The sequence below is a fragment of the Lycium barbarum genome, chromosome 4 (assembly GCF_019175385.1).
Source record: "Lycium barbarum isolate Lr01 chromosome 4, ASM1917538v2, whole genome shotgun sequence".
NCBI classification, from domain to species: domain Eukaryota; kingdom Viridiplantae; phylum Streptophyta; class Magnoliopsida; order Solanales; family Solanaceae; genus Lycium; species Lycium barbarum.
This window is the reverse complement of record NC_083340.1, coordinates 20,570,756-20,595,300: the sequence shown is the minus strand read 5'-3', so window position 1 is coordinate 20,595,300 and position 24,545 is coordinate 20,570,756. Positions and strand designations below refer to the sequence as shown.

The 24,545-nt window shown below is 35.7% G+C and overlaps 2 protein-coding genes across 2 annotated transcripts; both read left to right on the top strand.

The window, feature by feature from the left end:
- The first annotated feature begins 2,848 nt into the window (after positions 1–2,848).
- LOC132637254 (uncharacterized) lies at positions 2,849–3,646 on the top strand. The gene has a single exon (XM_060354370.1). The coding sequence runs from the start codon at positions 2,849–2,851 to the stop codon at positions 3,644–3,646; it is 798 nt and encodes a 265-aa protein (XP_060210353.1).
- A 25-nt stretch (positions 3,647–3,671) lies between these two features.
- On the top strand, positions 3,672–4,511 carry LOC132637253 (uncharacterized). Its single transcript, XM_060354369.1, has one exon. It carries the CDS (start codon positions 3,672–3,674, stop codon positions 4,509–4,511), a length of 840 nt encoding a protein of 279 aa, XP_060210352.1.
- The last annotated feature ends 20,034 nt before the right edge of the window (positions 4,512–24,545 follow it).

The window sequence follows — 24,545 nt, the reverse complement described above, 5'->3', positions numbered from 1 at the left end:
TTTGGTTTAGTCGAATAGTTCGATAAATGGTCCAACTATGTGAATGAGTAATTTGACGAATATTGTGCCAATCTTAGTACCCTGTTCAGTTTGAAACTGCTAAAATATCGAGATATCTAAATGACACGTTTGACGATTCACCTGATCTATATACAACTAAGTTTCTGCTTTGCTTACTGACCCCCCTTTGAGAAATCACTGAATTTTAAAATGCATTCTGATGTTGATGACATTACTATTACCTTGCTGCTACATTTGCACTGCCACTATTATTCTAACGTTGTTTTGGTACACTTGTTCTGCTGCCTGTAGTTGTAGTATCTTGTCAATTGTTTCACTTTAGTTTGAGGCTCATTTTCTGTAATTTGGGAAAAAAAATCGTTGCCTTACTAACTGAATTGATGATACATTGGTATGAGTTTCTTAGCTATACTTGTGGTTGTTCCCTTTGAACCTAATGTTTGCACTTAAGCTATCTCTGTTGCTTGTACATATATATATTTTTTTTTTTGGATTCTAAAGAAGGGAGTTTGTTCATCCCATGAAGTGATGTAGTTATCACGTTGGATTAATTTTGAACTAATATGTCGCTGGTGATGTTGTTGTCATTTGAGCAGTAGTTGCTATAGGTTGAATTTCCCTATTGTAAGTTGCAGTGCCACCATGTTTTGTGCCAAAGCGCTGTATTCAATTACAATGCTTTACTGCAACATTCTGACCATCTGATTGCTGCTGCATTTCGATCACTCTATTACCTGTCCTTCACCAGTTTTAGGCTCTATGTTTTGTATAAAAAGGAATCATGTTTTTGATGTCTCGTTGTTACCATTTCCCTCAAATTTGTGCCTACTGTTACTGTTAGATTGGTTTAGATATTAGCACATTTTCTATGTTTGTCATTACTGTATGTCCTTGTTTCAGCATATGTTGCATGTTTTATTGATGTTTTAGGTTGAATTTTAAGTATGAAGTCATATTTCATCATTCTTGTCTCGTCGAATTAGTTTAGCATGAATTTATGTATGTGTTCGGCTTCTGTTTGATCAGTAGATATCAAGCATATCATTTATGCTTAGGACTAGTCAATTGGGTTTGTTTAAATTCGATATGAGCTTAAGGTTCGGCACGTTCTGTTTAAGTTGGGTTTGAATTCCTACAGTTGGGTTTCGAGATAATACAATCTATGGAACATTACATTTGAAAGTTCCTTCATTTTCCAACAGTGGGCAGAATGCATTAAATTACTAATTGGTGCATTTTGAGAGGCCAGTTGGTGTGTTTCTTGAGAGGAATGACTGCTGCATTGTTGCTAAAATTAAGCTACTGTGTTAGGCTGTGAACCAATTATTTCTACCTTTAAATCAGTTATTTTTTGTTGCTGGAAGTTTAGAGCAGATCATTACCACTTTCTTGAGGATATTTGCTGCTTTCTAAAACTAGATGAGGTTGACATAGAATTGTTTCTCTGTTAGTTATTGTTTGTTGCCTTCTTACCTTCGGAACTGTCATGAAATCCTTGGAACTTGTGCAACATCGGGAGGACGAGGGCGAAAGATTTCCAATATAATCTTGTATATATCCTTATGAATGTATAAGATGTGCCAAAATATACGCGATATATACACAATCTACTGATCTGTTTTGAGTGTATATTTTATGTGTTTAGTCTTATTCATTGATTATGTACTAATCCTTTTCTTTTGTTTTTATGCATGACATCTCGCATACGAGTCCAAGCGACTCGTCATCTCCTCCCGCATTTGGCTTCGGGCTAAAAGCCCAACATGAAATTCTCTCCCCATCAGCCCAATCCGCAGCCAAACAAGGAAAAAATAAACACCTAGGCCAAAGCCCAACAGACAGAGACAACCCGTAGCAACATATGAATAAAATCTGCTGGGCCGAAGCCCAACAGTAGCGGACAGCAGCATTCCTTAATGGGCTGAGCCCATTTACATCTACCTATTCCTATATTTTTATTTTTTTGTGTGCATTTAATGTGTGTCGTATGACTAACATTTTCTCTTGTTTTGTCAATTTAGATAAACCTTAGTGAGATTAAGGGTTTTAGTTTAGTAATGGATAGTTAATTTCACAAATTACATTCACTTCTATTTTCTAAACTATTTATAGTATCTATAACATTTATTCGAGTAATTGATTTTCAAATAATATGACTACATATTTTTGGGTTAAAGGAATCATTTTTCATTCTTACTATCTTATGAATTTCAAAACGTCATCAAGTAGGAATCCAATTATATTTTATAAACATTTTCAAGATTTACCCAATTATACATATTTTTAGCTGAAATGGGCTAAATAAAAGTGATTAAAAAAAAAAGATTCGTGCCTTTTTCATATTTAAAATATAAGTCTAGGCTTTTTCTACATTGCAATGGTCAATACAAGATAATCTTTACTTAAAATTCACGATTGTTGAATCTCCTCTACAAGTATTATTTTAAACAACACTATTATATTTTCGTTTAAAGCTTTAATAACATTTATAAATCGTATTTTTAATAGCATCGGAAATACTCTTTTATATAAATTATTACTTTCTACAAATCCTGTTTTCAAACAATATTCCTATATGTCTATCTGTGACTTTAGTTATATTTATAAAACTATTTTCTTTTTATAATATGATATTTACACTTAGCCTAATCAATTGTAAGTCCGGTCAGTTAACCATTGTTAATGGATCTTAAAGGATGCCTAATACCTTCCCTTTAGACTAATTGAACTCTTACCTAGAATCTTAAGTTTCGCAGACCTTAAACAGAGCTAACTTTAGAAAATAACTTTAATAAACTTTAGGTGTCCTAATTCACCATAAATAATTATGGAAGGAAATGAAAAAAAGGATGTTGTTGGTTCACCAACAGAGGAAAATATGAGTCCGGGAAAAAATGTTGATCAACAGAATCTGGAAAAAAATGATGATGACTCGAAAAATAGGCTCAAAGAGGATCAGGGGATACAAAAGAAAAAGGCCAAAGGGAAAGGGTCTAATGATAAGACAAACAACCCTCAGGAAACACAAACTTTCATGATCAATGATGACAAAGAATTAGAAGTGATCCTATTTGAAGAAGGATGGGAATCTGCTGTTAGCAAAAAGAAACAAAGGAGCAGAAGTAATAAATCCAAAGAAAAAAGACAACCAAGTGAACAAGAGGGGAAGAAACAAGAGATGACTATTACACAAAACAGCTTTGATGAACTGTTGCAAGATGAAGACAATGTGAATTTAAATGTGGATGTCATTGCTGAGACTTCAAAAAGAGACCAACAGAATGAGGAAAGCAAGAAAGGTCAAGAGAAGGTAGATGAATGGGCAGAGATGTCTTCTACTGAAGAAGAAAATACATCTGAAGATGAGCATGAAGAGGACAGCCTCTCAGAAGAAGGAGAAGACAGTGATTCAGAGGAATCTGAAGAAGAGGAGAAAGAACAAAAAGAGGAGAATCTTAAGGACACTAGTAAGGAGAAAGCTAGCAATGAAAAAGAAAATCCAGAAGGGGCAGATAACAGGAGAAAGAAAAAAGAGAAAGTGGAAAAACAAGCGAGAATAACACCTATCACAAGGAACCAAAAAAAGAATACACAAAAATCTGTTGTAACCCCTACTAATGATTAAGAGTCTCAATTGGAATATTAGGGGGATGAAATCTCAGGCTGCAACAGAAAGGCTGAGATATTTGATTAAAGAACACAAAATCTCTTTTGTGACTCTTCAGGAACCTTTTATCAATGAATCAAAATTAGAATCATACAAATTAACTCTTGGGATGCAAGGGGCTTATGCTAATGTGAACAACAAAATTTGGATCTTTTGGGGGAATGAGCTGGAATGTTCTGTCTTTTGTTCAGAAGACCAAATGGTTACTTGCAGAATCCAAACTCATTCTAATCAACAAGTTTATATCTCTGTGGTTTATGCTAAGTCAAGATCAGCAGGCAGGGAGGATCTATGGAGATATATGAGAGGTTTTGCCTCAACTATTAACGATCCATGGATGATATGTGGTGACTTCAACTGCATATTGTCTATGGATGAAAAGAAAGGAGGAAAGCCATACAGTTTCAAGAAAAGTTTGCCTTTCATTGAATGTATCCAAGATTGTGGTGTTAAAGATATTGACTTTTCAGGGAATATCTTTACCTGGTCAAATGAAAGGAAAGCGGAGGATGTGATTTGGAAAAGGCTGGATAGGACTCTATGTAATGAGAAATGGAATGAGGCTTTCAACATTACTGACAATATCCATCTTGCTAGAATCAGTTCTGATCATTGTCCTCTCCTGATCACCTGTAAGAACAATCAACAGTCATATGTTAAGTACTTCAGATTCTTGAATTTCTGGACAGACATTGAAGGGTATCAGAATATTGTGAAAGATAACTGGATCACACATACAAGTGGCAATATATTTTGGGAGGTCCAGCAGAAACTTAAGAATACAAGCAAAGCTTTGGGAGACTGGTCCAGAACCAAGATATGAAACATCTTTGACAATGTGCAGCGACTTGGAGATGAAGTGAAAACCAAGGAAGAAAAATATATGCTATCGATGGATGAAGTTGACAGAATGTAGATGAACAAAGGAAAAGTTGAGCTGATTATGCATCATAAGCATGTAGATAATTTTTGGAGACAAAAAGCCAATCTCAAATGGAACCTGGAAGAAGAGGAAAACACCAAATTCCTCCATGCAGTGGTTATAGGCAGAAGGAAGTATCTGCAGATCAGAAGAATTTGTGAGAATGGAGCATGGATAGAGGAGGAAGAGGAAATTGGAAATGCTGCAGCAAAGTTTTATCAGAACTTATTCACTCATCAGGATACACATATTGATCTCAGTATCCTTGAGCATGTTCCTAACTGCATTGATTCCTTTGATAATGAAAATCTTTCAAAAATTCCCTCTGGGGAGGAAGTAAAAAAAGCAGTGTTTGATATTAATCCAAACAGTGCTGCTGGACCGGATGGTTACAGTGGAATGTTTTTTCAAAAATCATGGGATGTTGTTGGCCCTGACATTATTAAATTAGTACAAACTGTTTTTGAGGGGAAACAAATTCCAAGATTTTTCACTAATACTTGCTTGATTTTGCTTCCTAAAGTTGATTCTCCCCAAACTTTTTCTGAATTTAGGCCTATAAGCCTCAGTAATGTGACTCAAAAAATTATATCCAAAGTCTTGTCTGATAGATTAGCTAATGTTCTCCCAAAAATAATATCTGCTAACCAAAGTGGCTTTATTAAAGGTAGTACCATAGGGGAGAATGTCCTATTAGCTCAAGAAATCATTCATGATTTAAAACAAGAGAACAGGGGTGGAAATGTTATTTTAAAGATAGATATGAACAAAGCATACGATAGACTATCCTGGTATTTTTTATGTGTTGTTATGAGAAAAATGTTATACCCCGAACTTTCAGAGCATGCGAATGACACGTACATCACCGTAGTAATGGAGTATCGGAGACGTCCCATGATGTTTTGGAAGGCACAAGCCATGGGAAGTATGTAACAATAAAGTAAAGGATGAATTACGATCTCGTAAGTCGTAATCGGGAAAAGACTATTTTGAAACACAAGAACATGGCCATTATTAAGTATAATAACTGATAAATATCATGTATGGAGAGTTTCGGAAGATTCCGAGATCAAACAAATTGAAGAAAATAAGTTTGACGAAAAATTTGAGAAGCGCCGGCAGATTTTTAGTCAACTTCGGAGGGGCATATCTCCTAGTATATTAGGAGTTTTAAGGTGTTTCAAAAGCCTAAAATGAAGTTCGTCGATTTTAGTTTCTAATGCAACAAACCGCTCATCGATAAGATATCGGAGTAGAGAATTATAGACGTTACAAACTGAGCTGTCAACGCAGAAACAGGGCTGCTACAGTGCTGCTACAGTGATGCTACAGTGATGCCGCTTAACCACTATAAAAAGGGGTTAAAACCCCATTTTTCATCATCAAAAATTGTCCAAATGTTCTAGAAAATTCAGCCACAAAAGGGCCCTTAAATCTCACATAAAAGTGAGAATCTTGAGCAAATTTCAAGCTACGAAATACTAATTGAAGTCCGGACGACGCGTAGACACGATTATAATTTTGTTTGGTGTTGGAGCTAGCTTGGGAAAAAGTAAATGTTGACAATTTTTCTACCTTCATAAAAATAAGGTATGACTCATTGAATCTTTTCTTTATCGACTTTGATTAAGGAATATTTACAAGAATAAAGGTTATAGTTTGTTGTGATGATGTTGTTGAATTATGGATTGAGGTCTGAAGAGAATTTTGGATGAAATATATATATTTATCTTGTAGGATGTTGTTATTGATGTTGTTGGTATTAATTTCAGCTTCTTTACGTAAATAAAGTTATCAAATAGTCGTATCACAAGTTGGTTAGTTGAGAAATTTAGAAGACATCGTGTGGGATGTTTTAGGAAGTATATTGGTATGGATAATGGTGTTGATGATGTTGGTATTGTTGTTGTTGATTGGTTGTTGATATAATGATTTCGGGCTAGGCATATAAACAGGGGAGATGCTGCCCGAATTTCGACAGAACCTAAAAGGATTTTAATTAAAGGCTTAAGACGAGCGTAAGATGATGATCCTAACAATATTATGAATGGTTCTATATGTAGATTACGAGGCTACGGATGATCTTAAGTGAATTGCAAGGCAAGAAGTAAGTTGGAAGTCGAGAAATTATCTTCCAGGTATGTTAAGGCTAGTCCACTTCTTTCTAAAGGCATGATCCTTTCGTTATAAACCTTTGTGTCGTACCATAATATGAATGCTAGAAGTCCACGAATTTCGTGATCCTTATGATGTTATTGAGCTTCTAAATCATGATTCTATTCCTACCCAACCATGTATGAATTCCATAAAAATTTTCATTTCCAAGAATGTTAGAGATTCATGACTTTTAAAGTTTTCATGATGCTAAAGATGAATTATTTTTTTATGATAACCATGATGATGATTATGAGAGATTTATTTATCCAAGCTCCAAGGCATACGGATTTCATGTTATTATGAGATAATTTTTCATTCATAGAGATTTCCATGTACATGAGCTTTATATTATTATGATGACTATGATGAGAACGATTTTATGTTCAAAGGTTCCAAGTTTATGATTTCAATGAAGATATGAGAATATTGAGCTATCTTTTGACCTTTCTTAATTTTATTCATTGTTGTTGGTCTCACCTTATGACCCTTATTCCTTCAAGGTGAGACAAAGCGACGATGACTATTCCATAATATAATCGGAAGTTACCGACCTTACGTCACTCCGATGTACTCATAGCTTTTATTTGGATCTCAAGCATGCTTTATATATATGTATGTATTTTCTCACACCGCGCCGCGCTATAGTCGGTCGGGCATGGCACGTAGATATGCACACCACTGTAGTGGGCATGTTATGATATTGCCCCGGACGCGGGCTAATGATGATAACACCAAGCCTTACTGGCCGGGCATGATACTATATATATGACACCGAGCCTTAATGGCCAGGCATGGTACTATGTATATGTATAAAATGTTTTTTTAAGGCTAAGCATGCATGACATCCGCCTACGAGGCATTCAGATGTACAGGTTATCTCTCTTATTCCTTGTTACTTTTCATATCTATGTTATGTTATTACTCATGCCTTACATACTCAGTACATTATTCGTACTGACGCCCTTTCTTGTGGGCGTTACGTTTCATGCCACGCAGGTGTATACACATGAGTAGAGGATATTGCTAGAAGATGTTCCAGCTGGATTGGCGAGCTCCATTTCTTTCCGGAGTATTTCCGAGTCAGAGTATCTATGTTATGGTGTATTGATTTATGTTAGAGACTTTGCAGACAGAGTCATGTATATAGCATGTCAGTCTTGCAAGCGGCTCTGCGAGCCGATGTATCATTATGCATTATGTTACAAATTTCATATGATTACAGATTTTACTTGATTTGAGAAAGACGAAAAGAATGTTTTTGAAAAGCTCTCATTATGCATTTCATTTCGTGATTTAAGAGTCTAGTGAGATTATGAATATAACGAGAATCAGCGGGTTCGCTCGAGTTTAAGTAAAGGGTCGGGTGCCCATCATGCCCTATCAGGACTGGGGTGTGACAAAAAATGGGTTTTGATGAAAAATTGATCTTTATCATATGGAATGTTCTTTCTAACAATTGGTATACTGTTGTCATTAATGGCAAAAGACATGGATTTTTTAAATCTCAAAGAGGGGTCAAGCAGGGAGATCCTATATCTCCTGCTCTATTTATTATTGCTGCTGAAGCTCTTTCTTGCATACCGAACAATTTGTTTAATGACCCTAAGTTTATCAGTTTCACTATGCAAAAAGAAGGTCCTAAAATTAATCATCTTGCTTATGCTGACGACTTGATTATCTTTTGTGCAGGAAAAACAGAGTCTCTAAAGAGTGTGATGAAAGTACTAGAGGATTACTCAATCAACTCTGGCCAAATGATAAACAGGATCAAAAGCTGCTTTTTGATGGATAAGAAAACCTCTGGAAAAAGAAGCAGGATAGTTTCCAATATCTTACAAGTACATAGACAGGAATTCCCAATAAGCTACTTGGGATGTCCTTTGTTTCAGGGCGGGAAGCTTATCAGTTATTTTGCTGAAATGGCCACTAAAATTCTCAAGAAGATAAGTTCTTGGAACTATGGTAGACTGTCAGCAGGAGGCAAGATGATTTTGATTAAACATGTTTTGTCTGCTATGCCAGTGCATCTTCTTGCTATATGTCAACCTCCTAAAACTATCTTCAAGCAATTGGAACAATTTTTTGCTAATTATTTTGGGGCAGTAATGACGGCAAAAACAAGTATCACTGGGCAAAATGGTCTAGTCTTTGCCATCCAACAGAGGAGGGAGGAATAGGGATTAGAGCTTTACAGGATATTTCTGATTCTTTTGCTGCTAAGCTGTGGTGGCAATTCAGGACTAAAGAATCTCTGTCCTGCTAAGCTGTGGGCCAGTTTCCTGAAGGCAAAGTACTCCAGAAGAATCCATCCTGTAGCCAGGAAATGGAACTACTCTCAGTCCCATAACTGGGGGAGAATGATGAAGATCAAATGGAGAGTTGATCATCTTATCTTTTGGAAGCTTAATAATGGTAAGGCTAGATTTTGGTGGGACAACTGGTCAGGACTTGGTGACTTGGCTAAATTTGGTGAGGCTAACACTTCTGTGAGGGGTGTTGTAGCTGAGTACATTGAGAATGGCAGTTGGAATGTAAATAAGATGAGAATAAAGCTTCCAGATCAGGTGGTTAACAATATCCAAGGAATTACTATTAAATCTCCACATCTTAATGATAAACCAATATGGACAATCACCACAGCTGGGAAATTTAGTTGTAAATCTGCTTGGAATTTTCTGAGAAAGTCCTAAAATGCCACATTTGTCAACAAAATGATGTGGCATAAGAAAGCTCCTTTCAAAGTCTCCTTCTTTCTGTGGAAAACTCTGAAAAACAAGGTATGTGTTGATCTCAATCTAAATAGATTTAACGTTAACTTACCTTCTAGATGTTCTTGTTGTGTTGAACATGAACAGGAAAACCTGGAGCATTTAACGGTGAGGAGCAGGATCAGCAAAAAGGTTTGGATGCATTTCAATCAAAGCTTTGGAATCTATCAGATCACAAACAACATAAGACAACGAGTGATTATATGGTGGCTCGTCAAAGGGAAGAATCCTATCCAGAAAATGGCATTGCAGATTCTTCCAAGCATCATTATGTGACAACTTTGGAAGGACAGATGCAAAGCTAGATTTGAAGGAAGGAATATGTCTGTACAAGGGATAATTCAGAGGAGCTGGCAGCAACTTATCATGACCATTCACAAGCAATTCCTGCGTATTGATTCTTTTTTACATTGGAGGCAGTTCATACATGTCATGGATCAAGCAAAACTACGTTTTAAATCAATAGTTGTGAAATGGGCCTTTCCTGCTAATAATTATGTGAAACTAAATACTGATGGCTGCTCTAAAGGAAATCCTGGCATCAGTGGAGGTGGTGGTATCATCAAAGACAGTAGAGGTGCAATGATAGCTGCTTTTGGAGTGAATTTTGGCATCTCGACTAACAACTTAGCTGAGGCACAGGCGATGGAAATAGGAGTAGAGTGGTGTGTGATGAAGGGATTTAGGAAGTTAGAAATGCAAAGTGACTCAAAGCTGCTGGTAGACTGGATTTTGAATCATACTGATCCTCCATGGACCATAATGGATACTATCGAGAATATTAGATTTCTTCTAAAAAGGGTGGATAGTTGGAAGATGGAGCACTGTTACAGGGAAGGTAATAGAGCAACAGACACCTTGTCCAACTGGGATTGGAATGCAAAGAAACGACGTGGATTACTAATTTCCAACAGCTGCCCAAGACAGTTAAAGGGGAGATAAACATGGATAGAATGCAAATGCCCACTTTTAGGATCTGTCCAGTCAAAAATTCAAAGGACTACCAAAACAAAATGTATAGGATGTATATGTTTGACGTTCCTTAAATCATATTTTGTATAGAAGAAGAGTAGTCACTCTTCCATGATACCAATTTTTTTGTAAGCTTAAAATGAAATCCTGTCAAACATAGTATGGGGAATGTCCATACAATGATAGGTACAGGGAGATACTATCCTCTGTGGTGTATTTTGGAGATATGAATAAAATAGGCCCTCGAGGAGAGGGTGGATTGATAAAAAAAAAAGGAAGAAATTGGTCTTATTCTTCCAAAATTACCCGTATTTACATAATCAAGAATCATTAAGTAGTTTTTCTAAGAAAGAGATAACTTAGAAAGAGCTAAAATTTGATTAGGGGTAAGTTAGTAAAAATACTCCTAATTTACTAGGAGTAAGCAATTTCTTAAGGGGTGTATATAATTTAAAAACACTACTTATTATGGAACAAAGGGAGTATACGAATTTTGAAATTCGTGCTTACGAAACTTTTAACGTTAGTAATGGATCATTATTATTTATCCCCACAGGAAATATACATACAACGATGCCTTGTAACCGAGTGATGGTATTGAAGCAGATTTGTGTGTGTGTTTTTTTTTTTTTAGTAAATTGCAAAACATACCCCGTCTAAGAAGCTTGTGTTTCCCAATACATTGATTATTAACAGTGACAAAAGGCGAATATGGTACTCCTTGGAGGGTTTTAGAGAGTAATTGTAGAGATGGAGTACCAGAATTTAATTGTGACTTCAAGATGTTTTATGATGAGAGTCATAGAGATGTCTCTAATCCCAACCCCTTAGATATTGTATCTTGTGCCACCCCACAGTAAGGTAACTTTGTATAACATTATTTGCGTACAAGAATAAATATAATCTTTGTAATTTCAATTTTAATAGTAACATTATAGTCATGATAAAAATAAATGCGATGCCTCTTTTTATATTCAACATTCTGAGATTCTTATTTTATAGCTGATAATCTGCTATTAAAAGATACATTTATTCTGAATCCGTTGAATAAGGATTTTCAAACGGATTTATGCTGGTCATCAACTACTCCACTCAATATTTTTAAGGTTTTGGTTGAATTGTTCAATCCTTGCACATTGTATTAGGATGAAACTTTTGTAAGCCCATTTTGTCAATTGTTACTCTCTACCTGCTCTATTGTTTAAGGCTTTTCTCTCCTAACTCAGCTCATCTAACTGCTCTAAATTTCTTTATTGATACAGGCTATTAACTTAAAACAACCTTGTAGAGCATATTAACTAGTATTAAACAATTAATACACCTAAAAATTTAATGAAAAAGTGATATAGTGTGGCATTCTCTCCCACTAATTAGAAGTATTCGTGTTAGAATTGAATCAAGCCATACATGGGGTGTGGAAGAAGTGCACTTGTGTGTATAGATTACCTTGGGCCTCAACTTGCGAATTCGCTGAACCAAAATGAAAATTGGGACCCCTTCTTACGAAGCTTGGGATCAAATTTGATGTATTGGAAGGGAATAATGTACTTGTATTGGTCATGTACATACTTCTGAAGCATAGACCCATGAAAGATCAGAAGTACATATGAAAACTACGAGCATCTTCAGAATCAAGCCTCTCATCATTTAGATGCTCCTTCTTCAAGAAAATGACATTTTGGTAAGTCTGCGCAAAGCTGTATGAAGAACACGCCAGATTTGTATCAAACTTCAAAGATCAATTCCCGTCATCCAGAAGCATTTTGGTCTTGATTTTTTGATATTTCGTTGCCTCCTAGTTCAGTTTCCCAACAAAAAAAAAAAAAAAAAAACTGCTTGTGATTTGGACGCTCCTATTGCAAAATATTGTTTTCTTTATGGGTGCTCAAAATCTTTAAGAAGAAAAGTAGGTGCTTACTTGTTGTTGGTGACTGAGCTCTTTAAATATATTTTCTTAGGTGGTCTATTGAGGTCTTACCAAGTTTTAAGTTGGAAGAAAATTTCTTTTTTCGAAATTTGATTTGAAGTAATTAAATTCTTTAAAAAAAAGAAAAGGAAAAGATCATTCCATAAAGCATAAAAAGGGAAAGCAATTGATTTTCCAAATCATGTGGCAAAATTTGAACAACAACGGAGGTAGACAAAATCAAGAAATACACAGGCAAGGATCAATTTCATTATTTTTTTCTTCTATTTGAAGTGGTTGAATTGAATAATGTGATTTGTCATTTTGTCTAATCCTAGACGGATCTTCTTACCATGAAGTTATAATACAACTTTGGTATTTGAATTCATCTCCAAAATTGAAGTAAGAGAGTTGTGTATCTTTTTGGTTGTTCACAAATTCAAATAACATTAACTCTCAAGCCACATTTCAAGAAAGTCACCGAAAACAAGTCTTAAGGAAGTTTTGTACTAAGACAAAAAAAAATGGTGGTCTTCACAGGTACTTCAAATCTCACCATCAAGTTTCGGCAAGCCTATACCTTGACAAGTCTTGAAGTAGGGGGTATCTGTAGACATCGAAATTTTAATTGAGTTAATCCATACAAAATTTGGATTAAATTCTAAGTTATTGACATGTTGACCAAGTCAAATTTTGGTTAATAAAGTCGGATTAATTATCTAAGGCATAATTATACGACTTGAATGAAATCCAAATTGCATTTGGGTTAGTCCATTAAGTTGACAAGATAAGCCCAACTCATGTTCTTCAAGCCCAAGATCCGATAGAATTACTTGGAGACCAAAATACCCCCAAGCTCTACCTCACACCTATATAAAGGGGTCACATATCCCATTCTAAGGACATTTGGAAAGTTGCACAACATCTTAATTGGAGGCAAAGAAGAGCAACGACGTCTATATAAGTCTTCTCCAAAGATCTTCAACAAGAAGGAGAGTTCAAGAGACGTCTTCCCTCAAGAACAATCCAAAGTGCTACTCAAAAGTTCTTCTAAGATTCAACATATCAACACAAGTCCATCCTTAATTCGAGAAAGATACTATATTGGCCCTCGAATCAAGGCAAACAACACGGAGATTAGAATCAAGGGATACATTAAGAGTTGTACTCACAAAATAATCATCAAAATGATTTTTTCTTACATTTGTTTTGTGATTGCAGTTATTTATTTTCTGCTAGCAAAATTCATCACGAATAGATTTTTGGCACGCCCAGTGGGACCAACTCTTCCCTTCATCTCTTTATCTCCAAAATCAAATCTGTAAATTTCAGATCTACTACTGTGATGGCCTCTGAGAAAAGCTTTGATGTTTCATCCACAAGTGTTATTGTTGTTGCTTGCAATGACCCGTAGCATGTTCAAAGCTGGTGGTTTGGAGGAATCGAAGTGCTTCATCTCCTTGGAGACATTAGATAAAGCCAAACCGGCGATGGCAACTGCAAGATCTGGGGGAAAAACCTCATTTTTGTCATCTGGATAAGATTCTCAAGCATGCTCTAACTTCTACGAGTCTGAGGACTTGGTGGATTCTTCAACTTCTAACGTGGTAAGTGCCATGATGACCAATGCAACCAACGCAAAGGAACAACTCGTCGCGATGATGCAAACTATTAAGGCGTTGAGAAAATCCATGAAGGCAAAGATCTTCAAATAGCCCAATTGATGAACAAGTTGGAACTCTACAGCGCTAACGAGTCAACTCACATCCCAACACCATAAGAAAAAGAGGTTGAATCTGCCACGAAGATGCCCAACTATCAAAGTGCAAATCAAGTTGGTTCAGTTGCTACGTTGTCCGTCCAACAACTGCAAGACATGATAACAAACATCATCAGGGCTCAATATGGTGGACCATCACAAAGCTCATTGTACTACTCCAAACCTTACACCAAGCGAATGGACTGTCTACCTATGTCGGTTGGATATCAACCACCGAAGCTGCAACAATTCGACGGCAAAGGAAACCCAAGACAACACTTCGCACATTTTGGGGAGACTTATGGTAATGCTGGTACATATGGTGATCTTCTTGTCAAACAGTTTGTTCGCTCATTAAAGGGAAATGCCTTTGATAAGTACACGATCTTGAGCGAGAATCAATTGATAATTGGGAGCAACTTGAAAAGGAGTTCCTCAATCGCTTCTACAGCACATGTCGAACGGTAAGCATGGTAGAGTTGAAAGCCACTAAGCAACTAAAGGACGAACCTATAATTGACTACATCAACCGCTGGCGAGCATTGAGTTTAAACTGCAAAGATCGTCTCTCAGAAATTTCTACTGTTGAAATGTGCATATAAGGAATGCATTGGGACCTTTCATACATTCTCCAAGGACTTAAGCCACGAACTTTTGAAGAATTAGCAACGTGAGCACATGACATGGAGTTGAGCATCGTGACTCATGGAAAGGCTTCACATGTTTTCGATTCTATGAAGGAAGGGAAAGAATTCAAGGGACCATTAAGGCACCAAACTGAAGAAACCATGGCGGTAGGAACAACATCTATAAAACTTCCCGCTAAACAAAAAATAAAGAAAAAACTTGCAACTCAACATCCTCTAGAAGAAAAGCGGCATCCATCATTGAAGGAGTTAGAAGCAAAAGTGTACCTTTTTCCTAACTCTGATGTCCCTTCAATTCTTGAAGAGTTGCTGAACAAGAAGGTCATTGAACTTCCTCCATCAAAACGACCTGACAAAGCCAACAAAGTCAACGATCTCAAGTATTACAAATTTCATCGCATCATCAGTCATCCAACTCAAAAATGTTTCATCCTAAAAGGGAAGATTATGACATTGGTTAGGGACGGAAAAAATAATCATTGATGATGAAGTTATAGTCGAGGAAAATCTTGCTAGTGCTTATCTCCACAACAAGAAGAGTCCGATGATAGAAACTCGAAGATGTAGGCATTTTGTTGCATCTCTGAAGCTTGGACAAGGAAAAGTCATGCTACAATTTAGGAGCTCTGAACAAATTGAAGTTCCGGCTCCGAAGAAATCTTTAAACACATCCAAGGTGGATGGCCACTCCAATAAAAAGGATATTGAAACTTGGACTTTGGCTTCTCACAAAAGACATAAGCATAAAAAATCTTTGAAGCAACAAATCCCAAAGGCAAAAACAACTACAAATCATCTGCAAACATGGAAAAGCATCAAGTCCGACGTCAAGAGTTGGTGAAACAATGCTTCATCACAAAGGGTTCAAAATCCAGTTACACTATTGGAGTTCTTTCCCAAAATGCTCCTCGATGCATGAGCTTAAACTACACATCACAATGCTCTTCAACGCACGAGCCTAAACTGCAAGTTGCAATGCTTCTTTTCCCACGAGCTTAAACTGCACGTTTCAAAACTCCATGATGCACGAGTATAAACTGCATACAAAAAAAAAAACTCAAATAAAATACTCTTTCTGGACTACGTAACGACTTGATCCTCTTCATCGAGGTACGTAGACAATTTAGAGTTTCATTCAAAGTGTAGTCACATGAGAAAAAAAAAACTCATCCCTTCTATTCGGAGCCAAAGAAAAGTTGCTTGCACGAAGTTTCCTTTGCTGCTTTTTGCATGCTTGGAGAATCTAAAGACAAACTTCTACAACTTTGGAGGATGGAGCAATTTTCCATGACGATCTTCTTACATTAACTTCTTCACAGTAGATGGATGTGGGTTCATCAATGAGTCTATTCACTCTATCTGGGGTCATATCTACTTAGTTCATGTACTTGCTCGTCATAGATCAAAAAATGAGGTACTTCAAGTGTTTCTTTCACCAAGCTGAAGAGAGAGATGCACCATCAACTTTCTCGCCAAGGTTGAAAAAGACTACTCTAAGTGTCAATCTCAAAAAAGACTACTCTAAGTGTCAATCTCAAAAAAGACTACTCTAAGTGTCAATCTCACTAAGCTGCAAGGATGAGGGGCACCATGTAATTTTCCTACGAACATCGCAAGAAAATTTGAGTCTCCAAGTTGTTTCTGCAAAGATGCTCGAATGATGGTCACACCAAGTTTCTGCATTGATCACGTGGACGTCTTCATGGTCTGGTATCGAGACCATTTGTGATCCTTCACAAGCCTGCAAAAAAAAAATCACCTTTGACTACGCCATAATGCTTCAATGCGGGATGGCGAACATTGTGACACACGCTTCTCTATCAAATCTTGAAGGATAAAACGCTTTACAAATTCTTCCGTCAAGTCTTTGGAAGGATGAAGTGCTCTTTGTACGTCTTCCTCAAAATGACATCTATTTCTCTTGCCAAGTCGTATGGATGAGATGCATCATCTAGATAAAATCTTGCTCACTAAGGTTGAAAGGCTACTGTAGTCTCATCCATCAACGTCGCAAAGAGGGTGGATACTGTAAGTGATCTCTCCGATGCCTCAGGAAAGGTGCCGTGGATGCACCAAGTCTTGTTCCCAAGAGGAATGAAGCCCGTCCCAATACATGACAACAACGACGCCAAGTAATGTCCTTCCAAAGTTACAGGGTCGCAAGGAAGGATGAAACACCAAGTGGCTCTTCGCCAAAGTAGAAAACCCACAAAGGAAGGATGTGCCAAGAAGCTTCTTAGAAGAGCTGGACAGAGTGATGCAACAAGTTTCACTGAAGTCGAACGGACAAACGCTCCACGTAGTTCCGCGCCAATCAACAATGGATGAACTTTGAAGGTCATTTTATCCTTGGAAATTATGCTTGATCTTTACAGCTTTAGAGAATAGTTGTGAAGTCTTGTGTATCTTCTCACTCTGATATCGAACCGTTCACACCCTCATGCAAACCTACAAAGAAGAAAGAAAACGAAGAGAAAAAAAAAAAAGGAGTCCTTGAATGTTGTCCCAACTGAAGAAGTGCCAAATTGTGGCACCAACTTTGAAAAGTTATTGCAGCTGCTTCTGAAGGCGTTTTGGTCTGATTTTTGGATATGTCGTAGTCCTACGAGTGAGAATCAAGCCTCTTATCATTTGGTTGCTCCTACGCCAAGATACAGACTTTTTGGTGAGACTACACGAAACTGTCAGAAGAAAATGCAGATCTGGAGCTCAAATTTAAAAATTGATGTCCATCAATTCAGAAGGAGTTTTGCTATGATTTTTGGTTATGCTGTAGTCCTATGAGTGAAGCATCTTCACAATCAAGCTGCTCATATACTTTGGCACTCCAATCTCAAGATATAGAGTTTTCCGTAAGACTACATGGTGCTGGAAAAAAAAATGCAGAATCCGAAGTTCAATTTCAAAAATTAATTCCTGTCAATCCAGAAGGAGTTCAACGTTGATTTCTGGATATGTAGTAATCATTCGAGTATAGCATCTTCGGAATCAAGCCTCTCAACATTTAGATGCTTCTTCATCAAGAAAATGACATTTTGGTGAGTCTGCGCAAAGCTGTATGAAGAACACGCCAGATTTGTAGCAAACTTCAAAAATCACTTCCCGTCATCTAGAAGCATTTTGGTCTTGATTTTTTGATATGTTGTTGCCTCCTAGTTCTGTTTCCCAACAAAAAAAACAAAAACAAAAAAAACAAACAAACAAACTGCTTGTGATTTGGACGCTCCTATTGCAAAATATTATTTTCTTTATGGGTGCTCAAAATCTTTAAGAAGAAAAGTAAGTGATTACTTGTTGTTGGTGATTGAGCTCTTTAAATAGATTTTCTTAGGTGGTCTATTGAGGTCTTACCAAGTTTGAAGTTGGACAAAAATTTCTTTTTTCGAAATTTGTTTTGGAGTAATTAAATTCTTTAAGAAAAGAAAAGGAAAAGATCGTTCCATAAAGCATAAAAAGGGAAAGCAATTGATTTTCCAAATCATGTGGCAAGATTTGAACAACAAGGGGGTAGACAAAATCAAGAAATACATAGGCAAGGATCAATTTCATTATTTTTTTCTTCTATTTGAAGTGGTTGAATTGAATAATGTGATTTGTCATTTTGTCTCATCCTAGACGGATCTTCTTACCATATGAAGTAATAATACAACTTTGGTATTTGAATTCATCTCCAAAATTGAAGTAAGAGAGTTGTATATCTTTTTGGTTGTTCACAAATTCAAATAACATTAACTCTCAAGCCACATTTCAAGAAAGTCACCGAAAACAAGTCTCAAGGAAGTTTTGTACTAAGACTAAAAAAAATGGTGGTCTTCACAGGTACTTCAAATCTCGCCATCAAGTTTCGGCAAGCCTATACCTCGACAAGTCTTGAAGTAGGGGGCATATGTAGACATTGAAATTTTAATTGAGTTAAACCATACAAAATTTGGATTAAATTCTAAGTTATTGACATGTTGACCAAGTCAAATTTTGGTTAATAAAGTCGGATTAATTATTTAAGGCAAAATTATACGACTTAAATGAAATCCAAATTGCATTTGGGTTAGTCCATTAAGTTGACAAGATAATCCCAACTCATGTTCTTCAAGCCCAAGATCCGATAGAATTACTTGGAGACCAAAATACCCCCAAGCTCTACCTCACACCTATATAAAAGGGCCACATATCCCATTCTAAGGACATCTGGAAAGTTGCACATCTTAATTGGAGGCAAAGAAGAGCAACGACATCTATATAAGTCTTCTCCAAAGATCTTCAACAAGAAGGAGAGTTCAAGAGACGTCTTCCCTCAAGAACAATCCAAAGTGCTACTCAAAAGTTACTTCTAAGATTCAACATATCAACACAAGTCCATCCTTCATTCGAGAAAGATGCTACATTGGCCCTCGAATCAAGGCGAACAACACGGAGATTAGAATCAAGGGATGCATCCAGAGTTGTACTCACAAAATAATCAATAAAATGATTTTTTCTCACATTTGTTTTGTGATTGCAGTTATTTATTTTTTGCTAGCAAAATTCATCACGAACATCCTATTTTTTCCCCCAGCATTTTGAGGTGCAAAGCTATTTAATTTTCTTATAATCAATTTTTGTGCCAATAAACTAAGATTATTTAAAAAAAAAAAGTTACTCAGAGAAATGAAAAACTAACAAATATATATATATTAATAATGAAAAATGAGTCTCCATAAGTCGGTATCAATCATCTTATGGTAAAAAGGTAAAATTATCGTTCATTTTTTATGCTAACAACTTGAAAGCTTTCTTTAAAAATACTCAAAATAAAAAAAATAAAAAATAAAAACTAACACATAATAAATATATTAAGTGATAAGTAAAAGTGGGGCCTCATAATTATGGGGCCTAAGGCTGATGCCTTTGTGGCCTTGTGGTAGAGACGCCCTGCTTGTTGGTAATTATTGTGTCATCTTATATTATTTCGGTGTATATTAAACAAGATTTTGGTTTCTAATGCTATAGAACGAAGCAGATGAATATTTCATTAAATTTTTGCATTTCTGTTTTTTTTTTTTTTCTTCCTAATCTTCAATGGTACAATAGCAGTACCACCACTGACAGTCAAAGAGAGATCGATATAATGTGTTAGGATATCTAGTACAAGTTGTTAACCTGAATCTCTACCTTGTAGCAAAGTGAAATGAAGACCGTAGCTTGAAGTTGAACTTTTAATCTTGTCATTAGTGGCAGGGCTGTGTTAGGACCCTTATTCCTTAGCTAGTTAAAAAGGTCGAGGATATATGATCCAATAAGTATTTATGGCTTCAATATCAATCTTAGAATATAAATGGCCGGTTATGTGATTAACTGTCATAGCATATAGGAAAATTCAATCTTATTCAATGTCGTAGCTTCAGGGGCGGAGCTAGATCTTCGGGCGTGGGTTCGGCCGAACCCAGCAGCTTTTCTTCAAACCAAATATTTGTATTAAATTTTTTGTCAAATATGTATAAATTATTAATTAAGAATCCAATAAATTTAATGAATTAGAATGCCGAACCCACAAGTTTCGAATTCTGGCTCCGCCTCTGCGTAGCTTCAAAGTTTTCCTTTTTTTTTTTCTTTTTTTTTGGTTGGTCCTCTACCAAAGTATCTCTCTTATCGATTTTGGAATTCATAAGTTGAGATATTGTGCCAAACAGTAACATGAGTCACACATCCGCCTTAATCAAAATGTTGAGTTGCATATACCTTAAAGCCTGTGACACTGTATAATTGTTGCAAGCAGGGTAAATAATGGCACAAGAAATGGTTGAGACAACAAATGAATGTCTGTCTAGAATTTATTTTAAGTGTTCAAATAAGAAGTAGCTGAAACCACTTCACAAAACCTGCAATTTATTTCGTGCCATTGGATTTTCTCTAAGATTTTATCTTCCACTGTTAATTTAGTTCAACCTTTGATAGGATTCATCCTTTTGTTATTAATATTATAAATAGTGGATAATTGTAGAATGCATATATATTAAAATACAACACTGTTGCTATCGTTATCATACACTAGTAGTAAGCAAGCAGTTGTCACACCTAAATTATGATTCAGTAATTTGTATTCTTGTTTTCCACCACTTAATGGCATCCAATAGAATTCGGAATGTTTAAACCGGATGAGGTTGACCTTGTTGTTCATGAAAGAAATAGGATTGATATTACAGTATCAACAATTCATCTAAATGTGGCGTCTAACTATTCTCCCTGAATTTCCTTTGCAGGTATAACTGATCTATCCCAAAGTATGCACAAAGGATAATGATGTGCCTTCTTATGGAGTGTAAAAGGGCCGCATTGGGGAGGAGCTTAGAGTTCATTAGCTACTATAAAAGGACATGTTCTTCGGGGGGAGGGGGGGGGGGGGGGGGGTAATTTATTTTAGCCAAGGAGGAGCTCCAAAACGCTATATTTTTGTTTTGTTTTTACGTGTGTTTCATGTATATGCGCAATAACTATATGTTATGAGTTTGTTATAAAAAGTTCCGGTATCATTGTTTGAGAATATCTTTAATTGCGTCTCTTCTAATGTTAATGAATTGTTGTGATACATTTGTGCAGTATAATTAGTAGCAATACTATTGCTGCATATTGTTTTTTAATTATTTTAAAAAAAGGTACTTGTGGTGACCAAGGTCGTCACTAATCTTCACTTCTTCAGGCTACTCTGGCGACTTGCCACTGAAGGTAAAATGGTTATAGTGCCCACTGAAGTCGACACAAAGTCATTCTCAATGGGTTATTTGCATACTTTTTGTGGCGAGCTTAGTTGCGTACGCTATACCCTCCCCAGACTCTGCACGTGGGATCACACTAGGTATGTTGTTGTTATTGTTTGTGGCGAGCTCAAGTTGCCAGTATATGTTTTTTGCCGACCCTCAATCAGTGTCACTAATAACATTCAGATACGGAAGTAGCGAACCTAAAGACGCCAGCAAATGTTTTTAGTGGCGTGTTTATGGACTTCTGTAGCTACCTTTGTTGCCACAAATATCTGATTTCTTGTAGTGATTTAATTTAGCATAAGAAGATATTATCTGAAGTAAAATTTGATGCCTTAAAATTCACTTATGGAATATGAAAGAGCATGTTCAGTAACAAGGTAACAACTTCAAAATATTTTCATTCGAAAAATAGAGAAGTTGAATTACTTCACAAAAATTTCCAACACAGTGACAATCTTAGCTGAATATAACAAAAATCAAGCTATGGTCATGAATATTCATTAATTAACCACATTAAAGCACAAAAGGTGCAAGGAAATATATATCTTGATTAGGTTTTCGATTCGCTTGAATATGTTACAGTGAAAAGGAGTTACTAAGTCACGCAATTGTCGTTGAGGAATTGCAACTAAGTCATGCAATCGTCGTTAAGATTAAAGAAATCCACCAAAAATGCATGGATATATAATTTACTACACCAGGAAGGTTATGTTTCTCCCTCTTTAAGCTTTGACATTAATGAGTTGTCAAAAAATATTTTCTCATGTTAATGAGATTTCATTAATGGCTCTTTTGAAACGATTGCGTGAAAAGGGTCCAATTAATCGATTCATCTGAACATATGAGCTTTTTCAGCCTTTAACATAAGCAAATTTTTTGTTCACTCGTAACGTGCTAACTTCTATTAATTGCTTTCTCTATTTATGCCCTATATAACCTTGCCTTCAGAGTATATCAGTTTAACCAAACAATTGTGTGCTATCAAAGTACAGGGTAAGCAAGATTCTTTTTTTCCTTTGCTTTTTATGATTAATTAATTAATTAATTAATTTTCATTTTTTGTTATTGTGTGCCTCTTTGCTTCTTAATATCTCTGCTTCTATATTTGGAACAATCTCTATTCTTTTGCACTTGAATTTTCTAGGTTGGAAATGTCTTCTAGTTGGGAACGGCAAAACTTATTTCAATTGATATAGAAAAATAGTGTTTTGAGAGCAATTGCAGTGCAATTTTGCATACTTATTCAATAGCAAGAAGGCAAAACAATTTGAGAGTCATGCAACTTTAAGAACCAAAATTGAGCTACTCCGTGTGCTTGATTGAAAAGATCTTATATTTCAAGAAAAAGCGAGCATCAATGTTTGAAAAACAAAAAAAAAAACAAAACAAAAAAAAAAAAAAAAAACATGAGAGGATTTTCTTAAATGCTTAATGCTTTAATTTTTATATAAGTTGCGTGTATAATATCTACCAGTGGTAATATATACACAAGAAAATGATCAAAATGATTAATTTTCTTCTCCCTCTAGCTTAAAAAAAAAACAAAGCTTTTGTTAGTCATGGATACTCATGTCAACAGTGTCTGCAGAAGCATAAGAATTTTCCTTCTCAATATACAAGATTTGGTAATAGCAGAAAGGTTTCAGTTCCATATGTTTTGTTTTCACACCCTAAAGCCGTTAGATTTAGAGTTTGGGAGAAAAATGTTTAAAGTATACATTAAGGACTATTTACGGTTTAAGATAAATATGAAGGCTAAGATAGTTCCATCCCTATACATTACGGACCATTTAATCATTTTCTCATCTATACACAGGAATTTACTTCTTTTTTTTATACAATATTTCTAGTTTATATAAATTATGAAATTGGTTGCATATGAAACTATGTGTAATTATTTATCTTTTGCAGGAATTATAAATATATACAAGGACGATGGCTTGTAACAAGACGATGGCATTGGAGCATATTTGTGTGTTTTTCTTCGTATTGTCTATAACATTAGTAAATTGTAAAAAATATCCTCCATTAATAGAAAGGTATTGTCTTGCAGACTGTACTGCTTATTTAAAAGAAGTTAAAGGCTTAGGTCATATTCCTCTAGCGGAGCTAGAAAAAATATGTAGAAATAAACCTGAATTACTTGATAATTGTGAGATCAAGTGGGAGTATGATCAAGGTTATATTGAGATCTGCGATGATCCCTATCGCCCAATTACTGGACCATGTGTCTCTACTCCACCTATTTAGGCATTTGTTTATCAGAATAACTATATCTTTGTAATTTCATTCGATAATGATATTGATCATGATACAAATAAAGGAACACAGTGAAACCTTTATTAAACATTACAAGTAATTCTCTTATTTAAGGCTCATAATCTACTATTATGTGATTCACTTCTTTTTTTAATTAGTTGTACAAGTTTTTTTAAATACTCCATCCGTCCATTTTTACTTGTCCTCTATATTAAAAATAGATGTTCATTTTTACTTGTTCAGTTTGGAAAACCAAGAGATAATTTACCATTCTATACAAATTTTATCCTTACTATTAATTGTTGGCTTGTAAACTTCAAAATTTGAAATATACGGGTTGGGTTCATTTCAAAATATTGTCCAAGAAGTTGAAGTTGAATTCAAAGCTCCTTGGAGTTAAAAATATGCCTACTAACAAGTTAGCAAAAACATCTGCCAATCTATCCAGGAAATGAGGAAGACTCCTCATTTCAATTTGATATTCAGCTTTTTAAAATAGCAAAAACTGTACTATACAATATGTGCTAATATCTTTGACCAAGCCTAATCGATTATGAACCGATACGTGTAGTAGTATTAGGAATTCGACAATAGCCAGATAACAAATCATATAGTACTATCTTAGCCATTTCACTTTCCCTGATTAGATGATCCATGTGTTAATTCCACTTCATAAGATTTTTGCAATAATGACACATAGATGGCAACCTTCGTAAGATCTCATATGTAG